This window comes from Macaca nemestrina, chromosome 7 (assembly GCF_043159975.1).
Source record: "Macaca nemestrina isolate mMacNem1 chromosome 7, mMacNem.hap1, whole genome shotgun sequence".
Taxonomy (NCBI): Eukaryota; Metazoa; Chordata; class Mammalia; order Primates; family Cercopithecidae; genus Macaca; species Macaca nemestrina.
Genome location: NC_092131.1, coordinates 143,611,806 through 143,637,391, shown reverse-complemented (window position 1 = coordinate 143,637,391; position 25,586 = coordinate 143,611,806). Strand labels below are relative to the sequence as shown.

The 25,586-nt window shown below is 45.9% G+C and overlaps 1 protein-coding gene across 3 annotated transcripts in view; it reads left to right on the top strand.

Moving 5' to 3' along the window:
- The window catches only part of LOC105489645 (lipase C, hepatic type), a 175,983-nt gene that overhangs the window by 122,151 nt on the left and 28,246 nt on the right, over positions 1–25,586 (top strand). For 2 of the 3 annotated variants that reach the window (XM_071066784.1, XM_011754654.3), the window contains exon 3: positions 22,708–22,892. In XM_071066784.1, the coding sequence (XP_070922885.1) occupies positions 22,708–22,892 (185 nt within the window). Of the gene's footprint in view, positions 1–21,608; positions 21,765–22,707; positions 22,893–25,586 lie in introns of those variants that run through there. The other variant, XM_011754656.2, reaches the window with a different exon arrangement.

Sequence of the window (25,586 nt, the reverse complement as noted above, 5' to 3'; positions counted from 1 at the left end):
TGGAGTGCAGTTAAATTACCTGCGAATAGCTTGACCCTTTTGAGACTTGCTTTAAAACTTTGTTAGATGGGACCAGAATAGTCTTTAGTCTAAAGCAAATTTGCCCCTTGATTCCAAATACTGTTTATGTTGCTAATGATTACAATATGATGACAAAACATCCATGTCCCACACTATTCCTTACTAACTCTCCCTTCAACAACTGTATTTGAGTAGAACCGTTGACTGCCTCACCTCAATCTCCTGTGTATTCACAAGGCAAAGTTCCCCAAGGTTTTAACAAATGCCCAATGTTGCTTTGGTGCCAGCTTGCATAGCACCAGGGCTCCTGCCTCTCATAGAGAATTGTGCCCCCTCTCCACTATGTGGCACAGCACATTGAGTTCAACAATGTTCTATCAGACTGACGCTGCCATAACACTGCATATCTTCACCCAGGAGGGGCGACAGCCCTAAGCCTCTTGTGTGGCAAAATAAAATCCAAGTTTCAGTGCTAAAAAGGCCCTGCTTTTCTGAAGCGAACCCCTTCAGAGGTCTCACAAGAATTTAAAAGAGAATTTCTAGACCACAAGTTTCAGTGTGGAGAGCTGCAGGCTTAGAGAATTGCAGGGATGTTTGAAGCCCTGCCCACAGTTCCAGGAAACACCCTTTGTATATGAGCTCCTTTCCCACACAAATGTGAGAAGGAGGCTATGACCCTGGAAATTGAACACAGGGAAACAGAAACTCCGCCAAAACTATTCTTGCATTGACATTAGACACAAAAACACCCATATAAGCTTGATTTGCTGTCATAGTCAAATAAAATAATAGCATGTAAGCATTTCAAAGAGATTCCACTGACATTCTCACTTGTGATTCTGACAACAAGCCTGTAAGTAAGTAAGAAAGGCAGGCGTCACAGCTCCTAAGTGACAGATGAGGAAATCAGCCTTACAGAGGTTAAGTGATCTGAACAAGGTCAGACAGCTAGTTGGTGCAAAGTGGGGCCCTGAACCCAGATCTTCTGACTCTTGGTCAAGAGCTCTTTTCATTCCGCCCTGCCTCCTCTCTTACTGTATCAGAAAAGGGAACAGCCACCAACTTCCTGTGCTGACCCTAGACCAGGGCTTCTTGATCGCAGCACACTTGACATTTCGGGCTGGGTAATTTTTTATTATGAGAGGCTGTCCAGTGCATTGAAGGGTGTTTGGCAGCATCACTGGGCTCTACCCACTAATGCCAGTAGAACTCCCCTTGCCCCCTGTTTTGACAACCAAAACTATCTCCAGGTGTTGCCATGTTGCCAAATGCCCCAAGGTGGGGGGAGGTAACAGCAGAGCAAACTCACCCCTCAGTTGAAATCCACTGCCCTAAATGATGCCTGAGAATGCTGTCCACGTGTTTGAGAAAGCAGCAGTCATTACGTTAGTTCTGTAAAAGGAGAAACAAAATCGAAAGAGGAACTTGTGCTGATACCAGTGAGTCTGGGACCATGAAAGTTGGCCGTGAGAGACAGAATTGTGCAGCACCAGGGAGTTATCTAAAAAGTTCTCTTCTGGGCCACCCTCTGAACTTAACCTTTTGTGTTCTCACTGCACTCCTTCAGGCTCAGTCAACTCTGCAAAATCCAACCCACTTTCCAAGGAAACATTTCTGGAAGGTAACATGGAATTAGTTAATGTGCTAAGAGGCAGAATAGAGGAGTTAAGATGCAGGTTCTGCACATACAACAATGTGAATGAACCTCACTTAGTGTTGGGCGAGAAGAGCCAGGCCCAAGGGAGCACCTATTGTATGAATCTACTGACTCGAAGTTCAAGAGCAGGCAAAACTAATCTCCGGTGATGGAAGTCAGAACAGTTACATCTGGTGGTGGTGTTGCCTGGAGACACGTTTCAGAGACTAGAAATGCTCTCTGCCTTGATCTTGGTGGTGGCTACACTGGTTGTAAACATAACAGATATAACACTCACAGAGCTATACACAGGATTCATCACCGAGAAAGAAAGAGAAAGAAAGGAAAGAAAAGAAAGAAAGAAAGAAAGAAAGAAAGAAAGAAAGAAAGAAAGAAAGAAAGAAAGAAAGAAAGAAAGAAAGAAAGAAAGAAGGAAGGAAGGAAGGAAGGAAGGAAGGAAGGAAGGAAGGAAGGAAGGAAGGAAGGAAGGAAGGAAGGAAGGAAGGAAGGAAAGAGAGAGAGAAAGAGAGAGAGAAAGAAAGAGAGAGAGAGAAAGAAAGAAAGGAAAGAAAGAAAGAAAGAAAGAAAGAAAGAAAGAAAGAAAGAAAGAAAGAAAGAAAGAAAGAAAGAAAGAAAGAAAAAAGAAAGGAATGTTGACTGTAGAACCAAATTGTCTGGGTTCAAATTTCATCCCTGAAGACGACTCTGGTTACCTTAGAGCATTTTGTGGGAAGTTAATAAACTACACAGGGTGTACAGGAAGTGCTCAATAAGTATTATAATTAAAAGAACTGTACTTCAGCTGGGTGCGGTGGCTCACGCCTGTAATCCCAGCACTTCGGGAGGCCAAGGCGGGCAGATCACTAGGTCAGGAGATTGAGACCATCCTGACTAATACAGTGAAACCTTGTCTCTACTAAAAATACCAAAAAGTTAGCCGGGCGTGGTGGCGGGTGCCTGTAGTCCCAGGTACTCGGGAGGCTGAGGCAGGAGAATGGTGTGAACCCGGGACGCAGAGCTTGCAGTGAGCACCGATTGTGCCATTGTACTCCAGCCTGGGCGACAGAGTGAGACTCCGTCTCAAAAAAGAAAGAACTACACTTCTAGCCAGCCAGGCAAAGTGAAGGATTAAGAGAGCTACTCTGAATTTCTCTGCCGCCCCCTCCGCCTCACCTCCCATGCATTGAACAGAGTGTATATGTAAGTCCTCCCACCGCAACCATCAAGACAGGCACATCTGCCCTTTTTCTCTGTCTTCTTCAGTTCCTTCCGGGTTCTCTCTGGAGGCTTGCTTAGGAGCTGCCCCTGTTTGCAGAGCTCTTCATCAATAGACTGAGTATTTACAGAATAGTGCAGTTCTGATTAAACAGTTCATTTCACTGGAGACTGGGGTGGTGTATTGTGTCTCTGGAGTTATTCTTGGCATCAGCAGCCCTTGCTCTTAGCATCCATTTCTTTACATTTTTAGGTGGTGCATAAGAAGAACTGCAGTGAAACAGATCAGATTGGGGGCAGATGGGATTTCCTTTTACCTTTCTCCCGCTATTTCTTGGTGGATTTATCCCATTATCTTTGCTGCTATTTGCTCCTTGCTATCTTTTATTCTTCTCTTTTGAAACTGGCTGAGTCAGAAGGAAATAAACAAATGCAAGAGTGTGTGGAAAGAGCATTAGATGGCATGTCCAGCAACTCAGACTCTACATCCAGCATCTAGTTATGTGACTGATTGATGTGTGTTTTAGCTTTTTGGCACCTCAGGTTTTGGGCTGTTTTTTGGTTTTGTTTTTAATCTGTTAAATGAAGTCATTGGTCTAGATTTTTGGTCTCTGAATGTGTGTCAGCCATGGAAACTTTCCTACAAACAGACTCTTCAAGCAGAAAATGATAAAACCTAAAATCAACTTTGGGATGAAACCAGGTGGGCGGGCAGTCAGGAACCCACCCTTTCATCCTCTGTGTCCTCTCCCATCTCCCATAGCAGCCCCCAAAGTAGTTCCACAAGATCCTTGGCCTTGGGATCCTAGAGCACAATGTCTAAACCATTAGATGTGCCTATTTAGAAACTCCTTTCCTGCTCTTAAATGCTCAGCCCTCTCCCCTACACATAAAGCCTTGCCTCCATGAGAGCAGCGAGGACTAGCCTTCGAAACCCCAGCACACAGAGGTGAGTGTGAGCCCAGCTCGACAGTATACAAGCCCATTGGAAAGCTGCCCCAGACAGAATTTTCTCAGTTGTGTCCTATGGACCATCAGTGCCAGAAATGCTTGGCCAAAAAAGGAAATACGGAGGGTGAGGGCGGCTTGCTTCAAAGTAATTGAGGTTGAGAGCCACTGCATATCATCTGCCCCTACTAGAGATTAAATTCACAGTAGCTTCTTTTCTCGGACCAGCAGGAAGCCTGATTAATGTTGCTTAATACAACATTTCCCAAATTTATTTGGCCACAAAACTCCTTTTTCCCCATAACTCCTATTAATATCACAAGAAACAGTCTGAGATCAGAAAAGGCAATTTTTAAAGACTGAGTTATAAGGCTCGAAATAAATGAGGAATTCCAGAAAAGGAAGGGAAGAGGGACAAGGACCCTGGTTTGGGGTCTGGATGAGGGCGAAACAAGGACCATCCATGATTCCCAAGAAGATCCAGATCTTGCTTGTTGTCTGTTGGTGCCTTTCTATCAGCTCATTCCTAGGGGGCAGACAGAGGCAGGAGGTGCTGGGTTGGTGGCCAGTGGCTCCTGACCACAGGAAGGGTACTGTGGGTGTAAGAAGTGAAGCAGGGCACGTCCCTGCCTCTGTTCTCCCCTTCCTTCTGGCATTGGCTCACTGTGACAAATCCTTCCCTAGGAAGGGCAGAAAATGAATTATCTGTTAAATCAATTCAACAGATAACCCACCTTTGTGCAGGCCTTGTGCTGGGACCACATGATGCGTAAGACACGCACACCTTAGAGCCCAGTCACGAAATGGAAAAGTAAACAGCCCCACCCTCGAGGTCTGAACAGGGGACTGGGGAGCACAGAGAGGGGCCCCTCCCCTGACCAGCTGTCAGGAGAACTGTCCACACATTCTGATTCCTCCAAGGTTGAGGGCTAAGGTGTAGGAAGAGGAGAGAGGTTCCAAGCAGAAGGAATTGCAGGAGCAAAGGCACAGAGGCACCCCGTCCTGCGAGCAGCTATGGCCGGAGCCGCGTGTCGCGGGATGGAGAGCGTGTGAACAGAGGGGACTGGAAGCGGATCCTCCCAGGAAGCAGTTGCAGGCGTTCATGCTACAGTGAGTTGCTGATAGTAGGAGGGGAAGAAAGAGGAAGGGGGTGTGGAAGATGACTCAGTGGGGGTGAGCCAGTGCCTGGAAGAGAGGAATGTGTGAGCAGAATGAGGAAGTTAGAAAAGCTGGTTGGAGGTAGGAGGTGGAAAGACAAGTTCAGCCCTCAACAAGTTAAGCAGGTTATATAAGAAGTCCAGGCATGGATGACGATGATCATAATCATGATGGGGACGATGACAAAGATGACTAGGAACTCTCTGTCATCTCTCTCTCTCTCTCTTTCTCTCTCTCTCTCTCTCTCCTTCCTGGTTGCGGGAGTTTGCAGGGAGGCAGGAGGTTGTGAAGAACAATAATCAGAAGAGAGTTTGTGTGTTCATCAAAAAACACCTGGGGCAGGTAGAGTTGGCGCTAGCTTCTCCATCCATCCCTGACACCCCAGCCCCATTCATCATCAAGCAGAAGACAGGCTGGGCTGGCCCAACTTGGTCCTTTACCCCCACCACCCCAGAACCCCGCTGGTCCATAGTGAGGATCCCTTCTCCTTGACCCTCCTCCTTCCCTGTGACTCACCTAAGCCTGATCCTACACCTCCTATCCCAGCCACTGCCTCAGCCTCCTCCACCCCCAGCTTGGGATGAGCCACCTCCCTGGCTGGGTAGCATGGGATGAGCCACCTCCCTGCAGAGGCAGAGAACCAGTGACACTACACACAAACCAAGGCCATGCTGCAAACAGAACAGCAAGGCACCTCCTCTTAGGATGCATTATATTCGGGGTAGATGTTGAATTCTAGTAACACATTCCCTGGGGTGTTTTCAAATCCAAACACACTGGAGCCTTGTTCCATCCTCCCTGTGGGCGAAGGCCCCCGGGCTCACCTCCAGCCTCAGGCTGGCTCTGACTGCTGCCCTGGTTCCATCCTGGCAAGCGGAACTGAACAGGCCCGACTCCACAGCCCCCAGTGCTGCCGGCTGCAAGCTCTGCTGACTCCAGCCTCAGGCCCCTGCTTACCTGCTTCTAAATCCACATGCTCCTGCTCCTTCCCGCCCCTGCTGGCCTCTCAGAATGCCACTTCTTTCTGCCAAGACCTCAGCCATTGCTACGGCCCAGCCCCATCTTTATTGATTTCGGGGCTCTGTCCCCTTGCAGAGCCCGTCTCATTGCCACCCACATCTGGGACAGCAAAAGACTCCTCAGTTTCCTCCAAGAGTTCAGTTTCTTCCAAAAAGCTTGGCACATCTTAGCTGCCAGTGTGAACTGTGAGCTCCCAGAGATGCCCGTGGCACTTTCCAACATTCGTCACTTTTGACACATCTAAAATATCCTAGCTCCCAGAGCTGCGTGAGCACCAGCCCAGATGGACTGGCTGCTGGGGAAGCATCGGTCTCTCCAGGGCCTCTGAGAAGCCTTGGGGCAGGAGGGGGATGTCTGACAAAGCTTCCTAACTAAGGAGCCCCACTTCCTCTCGCTTTGGGCACCCCTGCCAAATGAGCGGGCACCTCCATGTTCCAGCAGCCCTTGCTGCCCGCTTCCAAGCTCCAAGCCAACTTCCTTCCACAGAATTCTCTGCACCTTGGTTCCCGGTGGCTCCAAGTACTTTGCCATCTGCCGAGTCAGTTCTGCCAGAGAGGAAGCATCCGATGTGTGGAGTTCTCTGTGGGGGCCACCTTTCCTCTCTCAGGTCACCTTTACTCTCAGAAGGAAAATGACCCCCTGACCTATTAAATAGCTGAAATCAAGGGCTACTAGGGCCCAGGTAGGTGAAGGTGCAGCTAAAGGCATGAAGGTCAGCATCTAGCTAGGCAGTCAGGTCAGCCAAGAAGACAGGTGAGGTGAGTGGACCCTTTGGCCCCACAGTCAGACAGTGAGAGAGCTACTCCCAGAGTTCTCTGGGGCATGAAGGGGCTGCAGGGGTAGGTGAACGGCATCCAGAGAAATAGACATCATGGAAAGTGCAAGCATGAAACAAGCTGGGATCTTTTTTTTTATTTAAAATTATTTTTCAGGCCAGGCACAGAGGTTCACGCCTATGATCCCAACATTTTGGGAGCCCAAGGCAGGAGGATCACTTGAGGCCAGGAGTTTGAGACCAACTTGAGCAACACAATGAGGCCCTGTCTCTATGGGAAAAAGATAATAATAATTAGCTAGTGGAGGGGGCTAGCGGCATATGCCTGGGATCCCAGCTAGTTGAGAAGCTGAGGAGGGAGGATCGCGTGAGTCCAGGCATTCAAGGCTGCAGTGAGCTATGATCACTGCGCTCCAGCCCAGGCAACAGAGCCAGACCTTGTCTCTAAAAATATAAAGAAATAAAAGAAAAGAAATTATTTTAAGGAAGTAAATACTCGCATGGCTCATAAATTAAAAGAATATAAAATAGAATAGATTTGCAACATCTTACCCCCCTCCCGTGACGTCCATATCCATTCCCTCCTCCCCCTCTCCCACCATGGGTAACCACTTATATTCATCTCATCTGTATCTTTCCAATATTTCTTTATGCAACTGAAAGCCAATATGGAGTTATTTACTTATGCCCCCACCCTTCCCCAAAAGGTATCACACTTTAGATACCGTTCTGCACCTTTGGTCACTCAGCAGTACGTTCTAGAAATCTTTTCAAATCAGTACAGTGTTTCTTTAGTCAAGCTGCAAAGTATTTCATTGAGGGATATGTCCCATTTCAGCTATCTAGACTCTAGATGGACACTTGGGATGTTTCCAGTATTTTACAATTACAGACAATCCCGCAGTGAATGACCTTGTATTAATTTCATTTCATATGTGTGCAGATACAGCCACAGGGTAGATTCCCATGCAGGAAATGCTCAGTAAAGAGAAAATGCATTTGTAACTTTCAGAGCTGTTGCCAAATCCCTGTCCGTTGGAGTTGCACCATTTTGCATTCCTGCCAGCGTCTCCTTCAAGGTGTGTGGTCACATTTTTTAATGTTTACCAATCTGAGGGGTGAGACTTGTGTCTCAGTATAGTTTTAATTTGTATTTTTCCTCTTAGGAGTGAGGTTGAGGATCTTCTCATATGTTAAAAGGTCATTCATATTCCTTTCTCTGTGAAATGGCTCCTCGTGTCCTCAGTTGGCCCATTGTTCTGTGGGTTGCTGGTCTTGTTCTCCTTGATTTCTAGGCATTCTATAGATATCAAGGAGATTCGCCCTTTGTGTTATGAGTTGCAATTATTTTTTCTTGCTTTGTTGTTGATTTTTTGCCTCTACTTAGGGTTTTGTTTTGTTTTGTTTTGTTTTTGAGATGGAGTCTTGCTTTGTCTCCCAGGCTGGAGTGCAGTGGTGTAATCTCGGCTCACTGCAAGCTCCATTCCCCGGGTTCACGCCATTCTCCTGCCTCAGCCTCCCAAGTAGCTGGGACTACAGGCGCCCGCCAAGAAGCCCAGCTAATTTTTTGTATTTTTAGTAGAGACGGGGTTTCACTGTGTTAGCCAGGATAGTCTCGATCTCCTGACCTCGTGATCCGCCCGCCTCCGCCTCCCAAAGAGCTGGGATTACAAGCGTGAGCCACTGCGCCCGGCCTTTTTTTTTTTAATTTAGTTGGTCATACAGAAGTTTTTTGTTTGCTTTAATGTAGTCTAATTTAACAACCTTTTACAGCTTCTGAATTTTGAATCGCAGAGGGAGGTTCTTATTCAAAAGGTTATGAAGGAATTAGGCCATATTTTTTTCTGGTAATTTTATGATTCCTATTATTTCATTTAAAAATTGGATTCCTTTGGAGTTTTTCCTGATGTATGATGAGAGGGATGGACCCAACTTATATCTTTTCATCTTTTTCCAGATCTCCCAATACTGTTTTTAAAGTCCATCTTTACTCTATCCTAGCACTTGGAGAAATTAGATTTCCACTGCCCAGAACAACCTGGCCAATAAGTCACTTCTATCAAATACTGAATTCAAACGTATGCATTTGGGAGTTCTGGGTTTCTATTCTGCTTCTTTATCCATGTTCCTATATACACAGCTTGAATTACTGAATCTTTATGGTACATTTTAGTATCAAATAGGACACAACTTCCCCCATAGTCTTTTTTAGTTGGGAGCTCCCCTGGCCATTTACTGGCAAGCTGAGCTCTGTCACTGGGGCTCTCCTTGCTCACTGTCATGTTTTATTCTCTTGTCTCCTACAAGGAGGCCAACATATGCCTGTAGGCATCCAACCAGGGAAAGAGGCAAGCACAGCCTGCTCCCCAAACAAGGCAGAGGCAGGGGTGCAAGGCCTTCTGGGAGAGTCCCAGTAGGTCATGTCTGTGTACCCCTTTGAGGCCGGTGTTCTGGAGAAAGGCCAAATAGGAGATCTATGTCTTCCTGGAGGTTTGGACTTTGCCCTGAAGATTCTCAGCACTGACCTTCTGGTCCATCCAATCTGTTTAAATGAAGGTGATCTCAGATAACCTCAACATAAAGAGTTACCCTGTCTGATATTCTGTCTCCTCATGATTTGTTACTGATCAGGGGCAGAAGAACCCTTCAAGGAGGAAGATGTTATAATAGCAACATCAATCCCTACTTCTACTACCACCAATGCCACCATGGCCACCTTTATTCATTGAGAACCTGCTATATACCAGGCACTGTGGGAGGTACTTTACACTTTTATCTCATTTACTTACAACCCCATGAGGAAACCATCTGTAAACTTGCCCAGAATTGCGGCTCATTAGTGGCAGAGCCAAGCTTTAGATCCCAGCCTGGTTCCAAAACTCACATTCTTCACCACTGGGCAACTTCTTCTCAGAATGATCCGCCACCCTGTGTTGATGCAAATTCCCAGGCCTCCCAGACCTACTGAATCAGGTGCTCTGGGAATGGCGCCCAGGAGTCTGCATCTCCAGCACATGAATACCTGAGAGCCACTGCTCACAGATGTGGAAAGTTAGGTAATATATCAGGCTGTGAGGATGAGTATTTCCTTAGCAGTGGTGTAAGGGCAGAACCCTGACTGGTGTGTTTTGCAGTCAGACTTTGATTTCCTCATTAGCAGAGAGTGTTAACCGGTAGCCTAGTTTGGCTCTTCGAGGTGCCTGATTCAGACACAGCACCCCACAGCTGGAGCACCCTAGCTGGTAGAGGCAGGGACTCAGCCAAATAGGCTCCAAAGCTGCTACCTAAGCCCAGCAGATTTCTCCTGCCCAGAACAACCTGGCCAAATGGAAGAGGGGAGGCTGAAATCCTCACTCCAAAGAAGGACCTCGTTTTCTTGGCACAAAGGCACCGCGCCAAACCACACAGCTAAGGCAGTGTGCTACCTAAAGCAGGTGCACAGAATTCACAGAGAGGTACCAAATAGGCTGGCAAAGACTTGGTGGATAAGTACCAACAAATATCTGGAAAGAACTACGTTGGGTTGAGACATGAGAAGGAAGAGATTCGTAGGCAAGTTTGGAAAGGGAAACAACACATCGAACACCAAGCCCTGGACTAGACATTTCAACTTTCATTCATCCTCACCACCACCCACACGAGACGGTCTTCCTATTTCCAACTTAGAAGAAGGAAGGTGAGGCTCCTACTGGTTAAGCAAGCTTCCCAAGGCCATATAGCTAATAAGTATTAAACAACCTAACACAGAGCCAACTGGCTCCAAAACCAGTGCCCCCTGCCGCCATTCCACTACCCTGCCTCTGCCATTGCTCCCTATGGCAACCTGGAAATTGCTGGGGTACCTGTCCGTGGTCTGAAGTGGGCCGGCAGCAGTCAACTGGGCCTCCAGATACGGGTAGTGAAGGGAGGGTACAGGTCCAAAAGAATATCTTAGGGGAAATAGTGCACATGCCCAGGAAAGTTTTACAGTCTCAGAACGTAGATGTATGGAGAAGTCGAATTCTGGTCCTGGTTTGCTTTTTCAGCCAGTTGTCTGAACCCTTGGCAGTCACTGAACCCTTCCTTATTTCTTCATGAGGAAATTAACATCTCCTAGGATAGGAACAGCTGTGCTGCAGATCTCAGGGTCAAGCAAGTCTCAAAGAAGATGAGAGACACCAAGGGCCTCAGGAAAGCTGAAGGGCTCAGGGTGCATGCTGCAGCCATGACCTCAGCCTCTGTGAGTCTAGAGGTGACCATACTGGCCACACTGAAGCTCATCTTTCCCCTGTATTTCATAGTCCTTCCCTCCCATCAGGTACAGCCTTTGATTAAAATTCCCAAGATTATCTGGGGAGCTGGCGGCACCACCCACCAATGGAGTTCATCTGGCTGCCTTTACACCGGTCACCTTATGGCTGGGTGGGCGCTTTCCTATTCTTTGGCCAACATAACACTTTCCAAACTGTGTGACAGTTTATGTACTTGCCTCTACCGTAAGACCATGAGCTTTTTGAAAGCGTGGTCTGTCTTATTCACTGTTAGGTGTCACAATGTTAAGCACAATCCCTGACACATAATAGGTGCTTAATAAATGTTTGGTGGAATGAATGAATGGATGGATGAATGAATAAAAGAATGAATGGGATCAGGGTGGGCCTTCAGTCTCTAAAAGCATACCCAAGAGCCAACCCTCTCAGTCCCAGGCCCCCACATGAGGAAGCCCTAGGGAGGTTCAGGGACAAGATCAGGCCCATTTCCTCATCAGGAAGCCCCCAAACCTCTGCCCCAAAGAGCACATCCAACATGCTTCAGCCCACACTCCCCACCCACAGTGTACTGCCTATAATCCCAGCTACTCGGGAGGCTGAGGCAGGAGAATCACTTGAACTCAGGAGGCAAAGGTTGCGGTGAGCCGAGACCACGCCATTGCACTCCAGCCTGAGCAACAAGAGCAAAACCCCATCTCCAAAAAAAAAAAAAAGAATAACCTTGGGCTGTTTGGTCAAGTTAATGCTTAATGCTTTCCTCATGCTGCAAGTGTTTATCTTTGCCCAGATTCCAGCTCCAGGGAGGGGAACATTCCTGCAGAACAGCCAGGCGTTCTCAGGTCACCTCTGCTCTCGCTCTCACTTTTCTTTCTGCCTGATTAAGTCTGGCCTAAAAACACGTCTCAGGGGCACATATCTGTCACTCATAATAATCCTATAAGGTAGGTACTACTGTTAGTCTTATTACATAGTTAAGACACAGAGAGGTTAAGTAACTAGCCCAAGGTCACAAGCTAAGAAGGAGCAGAGCTGGGATTTAAGGCAGGCAATCTGGCTGCAGAGCTCAGCTGCCTCTTTTTTTTTCCTAAGACATTGTTTGGCTCTGTCACCTCAGCTGGAGTGTAGTGGCACAATCACTGCTCACTGCAGCCTTGACCTCCCAGGCTCAGGTGATCCTCCCACCTCAACCTCTCAAGTAGCTGGGACTACAGGCACACACCACCATACCCGGCTAGAGCCCAGGCTCCTAACTGCTTCACAGCACTGTCTTGCTATGCACTAACAAGCCACGCTCAGGGCATGGGCCCATCTTGAGTCTCTTCCATCCATGGGTTCCGACTGGAAAGGAAGCAGCAATCTTCTCTTCTTTTCACACTGAGTATAAGGCACCCAGTTCATCTTCTGGCAGCTGACCTGGAGGAGGGAGTGTCCCTCGTTTTCCTTTTACAGGTACAATCACTGCCAATACTAAAGCAGTGCCTGTCCCCACCTGCCAGGGCACCCAGGATCCTTGTCTCCAGCACTAACTTCATGAGGTAGGTGGCTCTGGGCTGAGATAGGACGTCCATATTCCCAGATTCCTTGACTGTGATGTCAAAGGTCCTCTGCCCCCACCCCTCCTTCTATTCCTTGTAAGCGTCACTTGGCAATTGTGTAGTTATGGCTGATACAGGAATGAAGGAGAAGGTCAAATGAAGTCCAAAGCCAGGAGCTAGATAGTCATGATACATCAAATAAAGTTTTGGAACAAGAACACAATGGGATTAATTTGCCAATCAAAACAGCACTTGGCAACTTGACTATAAGCCACGATCTCTCATGGCAACAGCAGTTGAAGGGCCTGTGATTGTCCAGCTCCTGGGGAGACTCCCTGGCCTAACTGTGGTCAGATGCCAGCATCACAGCCCCCTTAGCCGGGTAAGGATTCTCCTAGAGTTACCTCTGGAAGGGCAAGAAAAAAGTCTAGTCTGAGAATGAGACCAGCAGACAGCAGCTCTGCCAGGTGTTTGAAAGGTGAAGGTCATGGGACTCTTTGTTTTTATTACCCTGGTCACCCCAATTGTTTGGAGGTATTTCCCATAGACAAGAGGATGCCCCAGTCCACGGTCTTCTGTGATTCAAGACCCAGTCCACTGTCTTCTCTGATTCAAGACCTGTTTACTCTTGTGCCGACCAGGGGCCTTACTTGGAGGCATCGGCCTTTATGAGGCATGGAATGTAAGCCCTCTGAGTTTTACAGAGATAGGAAGAGTCCTAGAACATGGCAGGGAAGAGGGTCGGAACCTCTGTCCTCCAGCACAGTAGAAAGATGCCGGCTTGAATGTCAGGAAAATCCAGTGTTTCTGCTTCAGCTGCTACCTAGATGCATGGTTTGGGGCATGTCAGCTGGCCTTTCTGGGTCCCAGCTTCTTCATCTGTGACATAATGAAGGCAGATTAGACCATCACTACCAATAAAAGGTTCCTGATCCTTAGGGAGCAGTGGTTGGAGTCAGAGAAGGGCATCACCCAGCTATTTTCCAACACATTGTAAAAGATGATATCGCACGGGACAACTGAATATTGACTTGGTTTGCTTCCCTGTGGAATTCTCTCCACTTGCTGTGGTAAAACCGATTCTCTCCAGAGAACTAGAAGTGTAGATGGGTGGGGTTATCTATATGCTTGTTTGATAAGTGAAGGAAAATGAATTGTTCCTCAATAAGTAAGGTTGTTTGAAATGCAGGTTGGGTGCAGTGATGCTGCATGATCTCCAGGCCCCTTGTGTTTCTAACCCTCTTGCTGGACAACTTTGCCTCCACAGGGTAGTCCCCAGGGAACCCTTGGCCATCCCCAGCTTGAAGGAACCAGGGAAGACCTTCGGGACCTGCCAAGTCTCCCTGACACCCTGCTCCACGAGGGCTAGCTCCCTCCCTGACCCGGTCTTTTGGTTCAAAGTCAGTCCTGGAGCTATCTCTGACAATTGACCCCAACCTTCAGAAAACTCAGAAACAGCCTATCCTCTCGGGCCTGCAAACCAGGAGCAGCCAGGCCCAGCCCTGACTTGTACAAGTAACTACCACAGAAGGCCTGCTGTGCGGCCTATGCTGCTCGTCCTGGATCCAGGACAATGTGGAGAAACCACATTATTGCTTAACTACAGTGCATTATTCCAACAATCATTTTAAATGTGTGCTTGAGTAACCATGATCATCAAGATGTAGGATATTTCCATCTCTCTTTAGAGATTCCCTTTTGCCCTTTCCTAGTTAATCCCCACCCCATTCCCTGAGCCCAGGAAATCACTGATCTGCTCTCAATCATAATAGTTTTGCTTTTCCAGAATGTCCTATAAATGGAATCACACAATTTGTAACCTTTTAAATCTAGCTTCCTTCACTTAGCTTTATGCATTTTAGATGTATCCACGTTCTTGCATGTGTCAGCACTTCATTCCTTTTTCCTGCTGAGTAGTATTCCATTGGATGGATATGCCACAATTTGTTTATCCATTTATCAGTTGATAGATGTTTGGGTTGTTTCAGGTTTGGGGTTATTATGAATAAAACTGCCATGAACATTTGAATTTTTATGTGGACATATGTTTCCATTTCTCTTGAGTAAACACTTAAGCTTGGAGTTTATTGGGTCCTATAGTAAGTGTATATTTGCCTTTAAAGAACTTGTCAAACTGTTTTCCAAAGTAAGTATTTTTTGTTCTCACCAGCAATCTATGAGGAGTTCTACCGGATTTTGTCAGTCTTTTTAATTTTAGCCATTCTAGAGGGAGAGAAGTGATATTCTGTTGTGTTTTAAATTTGCATTTTTCCCATGACTAATGATGTTAAGCACCTTTTCTTGTACATATGTGCCCTTTGTGTGTCTTCTTTCAAGGATATCTGTTCAATTCTCTCACCCTACCTTGAACCTACACAGGGTGGAATGTGCCCGTGACCTCGGAAGGACTTTAGGGAAGTAAGCCCCACTTTCCCCAGAGAGGATCCCAGCACAAATGGAAAGCCTTTCTGAACGGCATACTCTTTCATAACCAGATTTCTTAAAAGAAAAAAATCATTCTGATTCTAGCCAGAAGTGCAGTAGAATTTAAGAGAATTTAAAAGTTTAGAAGAAAAAAACTTTTTGGCAAGAAAAAAGACTCTAGTTACTTTGTTCCCTGGGATCCACAAAAGAAGAAATTGTGACCTCAGGCTACAGTAGCATGGCGCCAAAATGGACTTAAAAAAAAAAACAAAAAAAAAAACAAAAAAAAAAAAACAGAATAAATCAAACATGAAAATAGCTTTCCTTCCATCCCGTATCTCATTTTCTTATTTGACAACAAAAATGATAAAGAGCAACTGTAACGACAAAGAACAGGTAAAACAAGAATGCAAAAAATGGTGGGAAGATGGCAACCTCCAAAAGGTAATAAATTAATTTCGGCAGCCTTAGAACCTAAAGCTATTTGTAAAGAATAGCTAGAAAAGAAACCCACTTGAGACAAACTTAGGAACCTCTTCAGAGTTCAAAACAATATCTTAATAACCTGAAAAATTACCATGGCTTTACAAAGCACCTCATTCACTCCTTAGGAGTGATTTATACCTTGGGTAATTGAGGTTCAATATTATAGTGAAGTGATGCTAGGGTGTCATAAGAGGTGAAGTAAAATACAAAGATTAGTAACTATTGTGCACATTCAGAAATTGAGACACAGATTATTTTCAAGAAAATAAGTAAATGAGAGGGTAGAGTGTCCAGGTCAGGGCAAAATTCAAGATGGCAGGAGTGGGAGAAACATTCCTCACCATGGCCTTGGGCGGAATCTGCTTATCTCCAAACAAAGGTCAGCAACAGCTAGGAGCTGAATCCGAAAGGTCCAGCAGTGACTAAATTCCCACACGAATGTTTCCATCTTTCCATCATGCAAGAAATTCCGAGGTCACGGGCACATTCCACCCTGTGTAGGTTCAAGGTAGGGTGAGAGAGTTGAACAGATATCCTTAAAAGAAGACACACAAAGGGCACATATGTACAAGAAAAGGTGCTTAACATCATTAGTCATGGGAAAAATGCAAATTTAAAACACAACAGAATATCACTTCTCTCCCTCTAGAATGGCTAAAATTAAAAAGACTGACAAAATCCGGTAGAACTCCTCATAGATTGCTGGTGAGAACAAAAAATACTTACTTTGGAAAACAGTTTGACAAGCTCTTTAAAGGCAAATATACACTTACTATAGGACCCAGTAAACAGGACCCAGTAAACTCCAAGCTTAAGTGTTTACTCAAGAGAAATGGAAACATATGTCCACATAAACATTCCAATGTTCATGGCAGTTTTATTTACTCGAGGTCATGGGCACATTCCACCAACATTGCCCAGCTACAAATCATTGGCCTGACCACAGCAGCCAGGGACAGAGCTGTGGCTACATTTATCACATAGGATTGTTCCATCCTGAGCGGAGTACATGGCCTAGAGGGTTTTCAGGGCAATCATGAAATTTTGGTCTTCCAGAGGACCCTTGCCAGGTCTGGGAATATTTTCAGCAGTGGATGTTTACAAAGCAAAAGCCCACACACACATTAGCAAATTAAATAATGCATGTTGTACGAAAAACCTTGTGAGGGGCATAGCAATATCGGAGGCTTCTTTCTTATGCACTTGTGTGCCCAGCACCAGCCAATACATGGAAAGGGCTCAACAAACACTGAGCTGAGCAACAGCCTCTAGCTCAGGCATCATGGGCGGGAGGCAGATCCTGACTCCAATCAGGCCTCCTATGGTAGAATCCCTGGTTCTCTCCCATGGAAGGTGGCCCACCTCGGTTGCCTGCAGTCACCCATCTGTTGATGTCCTTACCCAAAAGAAAATGAAGTAATTTCTTCTTTTATGGAATATCAGGAGCCCTCAAACCTAGGAGTTGACTAGGAATAGAAAAATCACTTGCTGCAAGAAATAATATTAGAAATGTAATGGCTGGACCCAGCTTCTCCTTCTGACTAATTTTAAGGATTGTTTTGCTGATCTAGGAACTTACTGTCATACAGAGGACAACCCCAAGCCTCCCTAGTCCATCAACCCCTTTTCCTGGATACGGGGGCTGAATCCCTTGGTGGATTTGATCACTTACCTCAATTTAATATTCCCCCTCCTAAAACCACAGTATTATCCCCAGATTCTTATCATTGGCATGACTTTATCTCTTCTGAAGACATGAGAAAAGTTCCAATTTCAGAAGATATGCTTGGAGAATGTGCTGCTTCTAGCTCATCCAATATGGAACCAATTTCTTCACTCATAACTAAAGCATATCCTTTCCTCACAGCTTATCTTAGAGTTGCCAGGTTTAAATGAGTCAATACAAATAAGACTTTTGGAAAAGTGCCTGGCACAGAGAAAGCATTCAATATATATTAGCTTTTAAAAATGCTGAAGATCAATTTGAATATATATGTATATATAAAGAGATATAAATAGGATTATACGTAAGGAACTGATTCTACTTCTAGGAAACTATTCTAAGAAAATACTAATAGAGGCTGGGCGCGGTGGCTCATGCCTGTAATCCCAGCACTTTGGGAGGCCGAGACGGGTGGATCACGAGGTCAGGAGATCGAGACCATCCTGGCTAACACGGTGAAACCCCGTCTCTACTAAAAAATTAGCCGGGCGTGGTGGCGGGCGTCTGTAGTCCCAGCTATACCGGAGGCTGAGGCAGGAGAATGGCCTGAACCCGGGGGGGCGGAGCTTGCAGTGAACCAAGATTGCGCCACTGCACTCCAGCCTGGGTGACAGAGCGAGACTCCATCTCAAAAAAAAGAAAAAAGAAAATACTAATAGATTCAGACAAATATTTATACATAAAGATTATCATCAGATACTTGTTTATAATAGGGCAAAGAAAACCTTGAAAGGGCATAAGTTTTCAACAATAGTGGAATAAGCAAATACATTATGGCACTTTTTCCAAGTATGTTTTGAAGAATTTTGATGCTATGAGAAAATGACAATGGTAAGTGAAGAAGGATTTAAAACCATTTATGTAACATGATCTCAATAATACACACTGCAAATAAATATCTATGGAACAAATATCTCCGTAAGAAAAGATTATGAAGATATACTCCAAATGTTACTTGTGGTTTTTTTCTAAAAATAATATTCTTTATTTTTTCAGCATTTTTCAAATTATACTGAAATACATTTTCAGCATATATACAATGAGCATCCCTTAATTCTACAAAAAGCAAAATAAAATATGAAACAGTTAAAAGTCTAGGGCAACACTATAATTTGAAGGGGAAAAAAAAAAGGCTAAGGAACCTAGACTAGGCCACTGGGCAGAGAAAGAAGATAATTCTGAGGCTGAGTCCTCAGTATTTGGTGACCTAGTAGAGAGGCAAGAGAGGGCATGAGCTCTAAGCTTTCTAGCTTGGGCACAGAGATGAATGATGATGTTATGAACCACAATAGGAAACATAGGAAGAAAGGAAGAAGAATGGGTTGGGAGGAAGGAAAATACATTTAGCTTGGCCTTGCTGAGTCTATAGTGCCCAAAGGGTACCCAGGCAAAGATGCCCGGTTAAAAGCTGGTGACGTGCAAAGCTAAAGCTGTGGGAAGAAACTGCAGTAAAGGTATGAGGATGGGCACAGCAGTGAGCCCTTGAAGACACGGGCTTCCCTTAGGATGCCCAAGTGTTCTAAGTGTTCTGGGATTAAGCAACAGACTCTGCTCTCATGGAGGCTCAGACCCTTGGGCTTCAGGGCTCTATTCCTTCCACCCCTCAGTGTGACTTGAAGTGGCCCCTGCCTCCCCCAGTCATAGGGACTGCTGCTCAATTATAGTGAAGAATCTCTCATAGGCTTGCTGTGACTTAAATGCTATTTGGTGCTGTGGCTACTGTTTCACTGAAGATTACAGGGCTCTCAGAGTTAACCACATAAAACTTGCTGCTATGTATTTGGTAACCTCCTTTTTCCATAACACATAGGGAAACCATCTTGGGTTTCAGGACCAAGAAAGTGTGAGTACCTGGCCACCAGGAATGCTATAACTGACCCTGCTTCCCTCTTTGATACAGTCAACAGGAAGCTCAGAAAAAAATCTGTGGCCCATCTTCAGCAGCCTTATAATATCACATAGTGTACATGTTTGGGTGTTAATATTAACCTTTCTATCTTTATTGTGTTACTGCCCTTACTTTCTCTTTGTCCTAAGTTCTTCAACTATGAATTTTTGCCGACTACTTCAAGTTAAAAATGTTCTTCCGTGTCATGCCCACCCATTGATTTTGTTTGTTTCTAACTCTTGAAGTTGCACAAAATAATTCTAGTCTACCTTCTCCACAACAGCCCTTCAACTCTCATGTCGTCCACCCAATCTTACTTGTATAGGAACCAGAGCCCCACTTTATTTAACAATTGCTCGTGGATATGAGCTCTTAAAGAATCTTTCATCCGTCTAGACCTGACTGATGCTTTATCTTCTCTTGACCTCTTCCCTAAAGCCCCTTCTCAGGGCATTCCTCCGCTGCAACACAGCAACCACTTTTAATAGTTGGTTTTCATGCTTGCACCCCCTTCCCCCATGGGGCCGGGGACTCCTGAAAGACAGGAGCCACATGCTCTCTTTGCCTCCAACCAATACCTAGCCAGGGCCTGGGGCATAATACATGCTTAATAAGTGTCTGTTGAGGAAGTGAATAAATGAATGAGCACACACCTCTATACAGTCTGCACAACTTCCTCACTCATACACACATTAAAGAGAGCTAAAGCCCCCAGGAAGGGAGAAAAGAGAGGGCCCTGTTCAGTCCAGTTATTTGCAGGGCTTTCCATGGTACAGCTCTTTTCCATCGTGTCTCCTCAACAGCCTCGAAGCCTCAGCCACCTGGGCTGGAGCTTATCTCACAGCTAAATCCAGAGTAAATATACACAAGACAGAATTGGTCCTACGAGGACAACTGGGGTGAATTTCACTGATCAGAAATGCAAGATGCTAGATGCTCCAATTGGTACTTATTCTAACAACACTCTCTTCTCTAGGTGCTAACTACATGTCAGGCATTGTTCTGAGCTCTTTACAAATATCTTATTTAATCCTCATAACAACCTCATAAGATAGGCACTATTTTTATCCCCATTTTATTTTCATATGATCCTCTTAACATTTGAGGCAGCTAAATCGAAGAAAAGTGTAGAGTATCCTAAAACGAAGAAAGGTGTAGTGTTTCAGTCTCTTAATAAAAGAAAATGAGCTACGTTAGATCCAATGTATAAATGGCTGAAGATTGGGTGCCAGCCTTTGATCTGAGATCTGGATCTGGCAGGACACCTCACCGCTCACTAACATTTACTGAGTACCCACCATTGTGCCCAGTGCTACTGTCCATGAGTTCACTGACAGGCGAAGGAAGAACACACCTGGATAAATAAATCACCCAGCGGCAGGGCAAGTGCATTAGGATCAGGGAGGCAGTACGGTGCTGAGAGCAAGAAGGAGTAATCATCTCTAACTAGATGAGAAGGCTTCCTGGAGGCTGTGACGTCTCAGTTCCATTTTAATGAATGGAGCAGCAGAGAAGAGCAGGAGGTGAAGTGCAAAGGTACTGGCATCCAAAAGGGCATTTGAGAACTGCTGGTAGCAGGAGAACGAAAAGAGAGGAGGAGGTGGGGGATGAGGGATCATCATTCAGGTGGTGGCCTTGGCTGCAATACCATGAAGCTGAAAGTCACTAACAGGTATAGTCATTTCTGTTCTAGACTATTTGAGCCGCTGTGTACAGGAGGACGGAGAGACCAAACAGAGAGAGACCAGTTAGGAGGCTGCCGCAATAAACCAAGCAAGATACAGTGTGCACGGGAACTAAGGCACAGGATTCTAGGGATATTTAGGAAGCCTGAAGCTTTGGACTGATGGAGAGGCTGGCATAGCAGTGCAAGGTGACACCCCGGCTTCTGACTTAGACAATCAGGGGGGCACCCAGTGAAACCAGGAGGCTAGGTTGGAAGCAGGCTTCCAGGAGTGAGGGCAAGCTGAGACCCTCTATAAGCTCAGAAAAGCCAAACAGGGAGGCAGAAATTTTCTTCATTATCTCAGAAAACTTATTCAAATTCTTGTTCACATCTCCTTTTAATAAAATATGATGCATTTCATTCTGTCATCATAGTGAAAAATCATTGCCCTTTGCTGAGAATTAATAACCTTTTGAGTTAATACCCTTCGGGTAGGAAAACTGGTTTCATTAACACCTCCCCTTGCACTTTGTAGGTTCATCATCTCTTGGTCCTGCTGTCCCCTGAAACCAAAAGCCCAAGACATATTATTCGAGAAGCCTGAATGATTTTATGCTCAGAAAGAATGATCAGGGTCCTTAGTAATTGGGCTGAATTGAGTTCACTGACCAAAAAGGTCAGAATGGCCTTCTGTCTGCTCCTCAGCCACAGAGGAGCCCACCTTCTACCAGAAGGAAGGGATGAGAGCTTCCTCTCCCAGCTCTTGGCCTGATTCCTAATCTTGGCAGAAAAGATGCGCTCATCTTGACATGCCACGCCATGGAAACGCGCCACCTCCTCAGGCTCTACCAGGCCTCTTCATAGAGGTGTCCTTCTCTGGTCCACCACAGAGACAGGACAGTTGTCAGGGTGCCTAGCAGAGTTGGATGGCCACCCACCCCCACTCCAAAGTGGCTCATGGTCATGGTGAGGATCCCCCAGAAGAGAGGCTGGAAGGCCCTTCAGTCAAACAACAGAAGGTGAGATCTTAAAAACAATCTTCCTCTCCTTTTCCACCTCCCACGGCCTTGGAAAGTCTCCGAATGGATATTCCTCTACTCTTTTCTGCTGCAAACTCTTTAGCAGCAGCCTGGCATCTGGAGCGTGAAGCCCCGACTCTTCAGCATCCCAGGACCCTCCTTGCTCTGGCCTGCCTGGCCTTGTCTCCTGCCTCTTTATGCATGCAAGATTGCGTGCCTCTGAGCCTTGATTCGTGTTGCTCCCTCAGCCACCCCCGACCCCTGCAACAAAACACACACATACACTCAATCATCCTTCAACATCACATTCCCTCAAAATTCCTCCCTGAATGCCACACCCTCCCTCAAGCGGCTTCCACTACTCCCTCTGCGATTCCCCCAACCCCACCCCACCCTCACCCCTGTACCTTGTCCCTGCAAGGCTTACCTGATATAATGTGTCTGCACGTGAGGATAAGTTGAGCCACAGGAGCTAATACATAGTGTCACCCAACTAAGATGCTCTATTCACTGTCTCCCTAGGTAGGGATGTAGGGATGAAATTGGAGACCGCAATACCTAGGTTCAAATCCCATCTCTATCAGTTTTTGGCAGTGTGATTTGGGGTGAGGTGCTTATCCACCGAGCCTCCAAAACTGCCTTGCCTATATTCTTCATGACCTAGAGGGTGACTCTAGTGCCTGATTGGCTGGTCACTGGGATGCAGGATAGAGGATCCGGTGATCTCAATCTCTGTGTTGGGTCCTCCTAGGCCACCCTCCATCACTTGGCCATTCCACTGGAAACAGCCTTTGGGGCTCCCCAAAGTCGTGGCTCATTCTGATCTCCAGCATCTCCCAGTAACCTCTTTGGCTTGTGCTTGTAGAAGCAGCCTTTGAGAAGACGGAGGGCTGCAGGTGGAGCAGATGCCAGGCTAAGCACCATCCCCAATCTTATATTCCAGAGCCATTTGGAAGAAGAGCTCAAGCTGTTGAAACAAACAAAACGCTGCATGAGACGAAGACCAGATTCCTGCTCTTTGGAGAAACCAATCAGGGCTGTCAGATTCGAATCAATCATCTGGACACGTTACAGGAGTGCGGCTTCAACTCCTCCCGGCCTCTGGTGATGATAATCCACGGGTGGTCGGTAGGAAATGCTGACGTGCCTTTTTTCTCTCCGATTTCACATTTTCTTTTTTTCTTTCTAGTGCATTCAATGTTCATAAAAAGATAGGGAGCTGGTGATAACAACTCCATGCATAATGTTTATAAAGCATGTTCTAATTTTCCAGGTGCTTCCCCACGCATTAGCTCATTGATTATCTCAATTCCATGAGTAAGCAGGGTGAGAAAATATAATTATCTCCATGTTTCAGATAGAATGTGGCTCAAAGAGGTCACACAGCCCATTGGGGCCCACAAAGGATTGCAGCCCATGCAGGGGGAAGCCTCCTTCTTGAATCTGCATGTTACACGGGGGGACATAGGAAGCCAGAAGAATGGACTCCCAGTGAAATTTTGTATCAGCAAGGTTTAAGTTCAGCTGCAAATAACAGAGACTCAAATTAGCAGTGGTTCAAAGAAAACAGACATTTGTTTTCATTTCACAAAATATTCCAAAGATAAATGTAACCCAAAAACCAGCTAGATGGCTTTGGTCAATGAAGTCCTCCAGGCCCCAGCTCCTTCCAGCTCAGTGTTCTGCCATCTTGGGGTGTGACCCTCATCCTCATAGTCCAAGATGGCAGCTAGAGCACTAGCCATCACATCTTTATTCCAGGAAGCACAATGTAGTAAAAGATGTATGCCAAGGGGTCAAAAGCAAGGTTTTTACAAGAGCTTTAGTGAGATATAATTTACAAAGCATACCATTTATCCATTTAAAGTGTACACAATTCAATGGCTTTTGGTATAAAAGAGTGTTTTTTAGGTGTCCCAGAGCCTCTGTGAAATTCTCCCAGTTACATCCATTGACCGTATCTAAGTGGAAAGGTGGCTGAAAAGTATAGGCTCTTAAAGAAAGTGTAGCCTTTTGGTGATGCTAAAAATTCTATTACTATGGAAGAAGGAGAGAAAGGATATTGTTGGCAATAGGTGAAGTCAAACCGTCTGAGGACTTGTTGCCAAGAGGAAATCCTGCTTCCCCAGTGTCTAGCCCACCCATGATTTCAAGCATAGTTCACAATTTGAACCCTCCAGAGATTTTGGTGTCTGTTTCATGACTTAGAAACCTTTCCCCGCCATCTAGTTGAAAAGTACTCGAAACCCCCATCTATCCTACCCTGGAAGGCAAAATGAACCCTTCCATCACCTGCCTCCCCTCACCTCTCCCTGCCTCCCACATGACGTTCCAGCAACTTCCAACTGCTTGTATTAATAGCTTCCTCCACACCCCATGCGCCTGCCTTCTCTCTTCTTGGTTTTGGCTCAGTCTGTGCCCTCTGCCTAGAGCATTCTTTCTCCTCCTCTTTTCCTGTAAGACACAGTCCCAAACAGGTCCTCCTGCAAGCCATTGCTGCCTTCATCCCAGCACTCCCGCAGGGGCATTCAGTGTCAGTGGGTCTTCCAGTGCGGCCCTGAGCACTCTCCAGCACTGCTCTGCAGCTCGGCTTTCTAATTGTCTGTGTTTCTCTGCTCTGCTAGCTGTAAGCTTCTTCCTGGGAAGGATTCTGTCCTAGTGTCATCTAATTGACTACTGTGGGTCAGTATCCATTATGTAATCAGTGCTCCAGAATGTTTGTTAACTGAATTAAAGATCAAATGAATGAGTCTTGTTTATAAAGGCAACATGAAGACCACAGGAGCCTCTTACCAGGATCCTTTTACCAACATGCACTCTTCCTTGTCAAAATTCTGTCCAACCTACTATATGTCTCCTCCTCCTATTACTACTGATATTAATAACAACAACAACTGCAGTAACGAACATTTGCTGAGTCCTTACTATGCTCCAGACACTGCTCTAAGTGCTTTAGATCTATTAACGCATTTCTCCTTCATAACAATCCTGGAAGGAGAGCATTATTAACTCCATTTTCCAGGTGAGGAAACTGAGTCACAGAGAAGTTAAATAACTTGCCCAAGGTTACTCAGCTAGTAACTGGGAGAGCCTAGATTTGAACCCAAGATGCTCCATGCACATAGAAGGCACTTGGTAAACATCTAGTAAAGGAATGTGTCTTACCCTGGAATGGCGTGACAGGCCCTCAGTGGAGCTCTCCAGCTTCACCCCCTATTGTCAAGCCTTCACCTCCTATTGTCTATCCTTCACCTCACCAACTTTTCTCCCCTCCCCTGACAAACCACACTGCCCTTTCACAATTCTGTGCCTCTGCACGCACTGTTCCTTCTGCCCGGAATGCCCTAGACCTCACCACTACCACATTCACCTGCCCACCAGTATTCTTTTTGTTTCTTTGTTTTGTTTTGTTGAGATAGGGTCTCACTCTATCGCCCAGGCTGGAGGGCAGTGTGATCTCAGCTCACTGCAGACTCAACCTCCTAGGCTCAAGCCATCCTCCCACCTCAGACTCTGGAGTAGCTGGGACTAAAGTCATGCACCATCATGCCTGGCTAACTTTTGTATTTTTTGTAGAGATGGGTTTCACCATGTTCCCCAGGCTGGTCTCAAGCTCCTAGGCTCAAGCAATCCCCCTGCCTTGGCCTCCCAAAGTGCTAGGATTACAAGCATGAGGCACCTCGCCCAGCCCCCACCCATATTCTTCTTACTGGACTCCTATGGATCCTTTAAGACCCAGCACAAGCGTCTTTGCTCTGTGAAACCATTAGGAGCGCCCTGCAAATTGGTTCTCAAACAAGGCACACACACAGAACAATTATC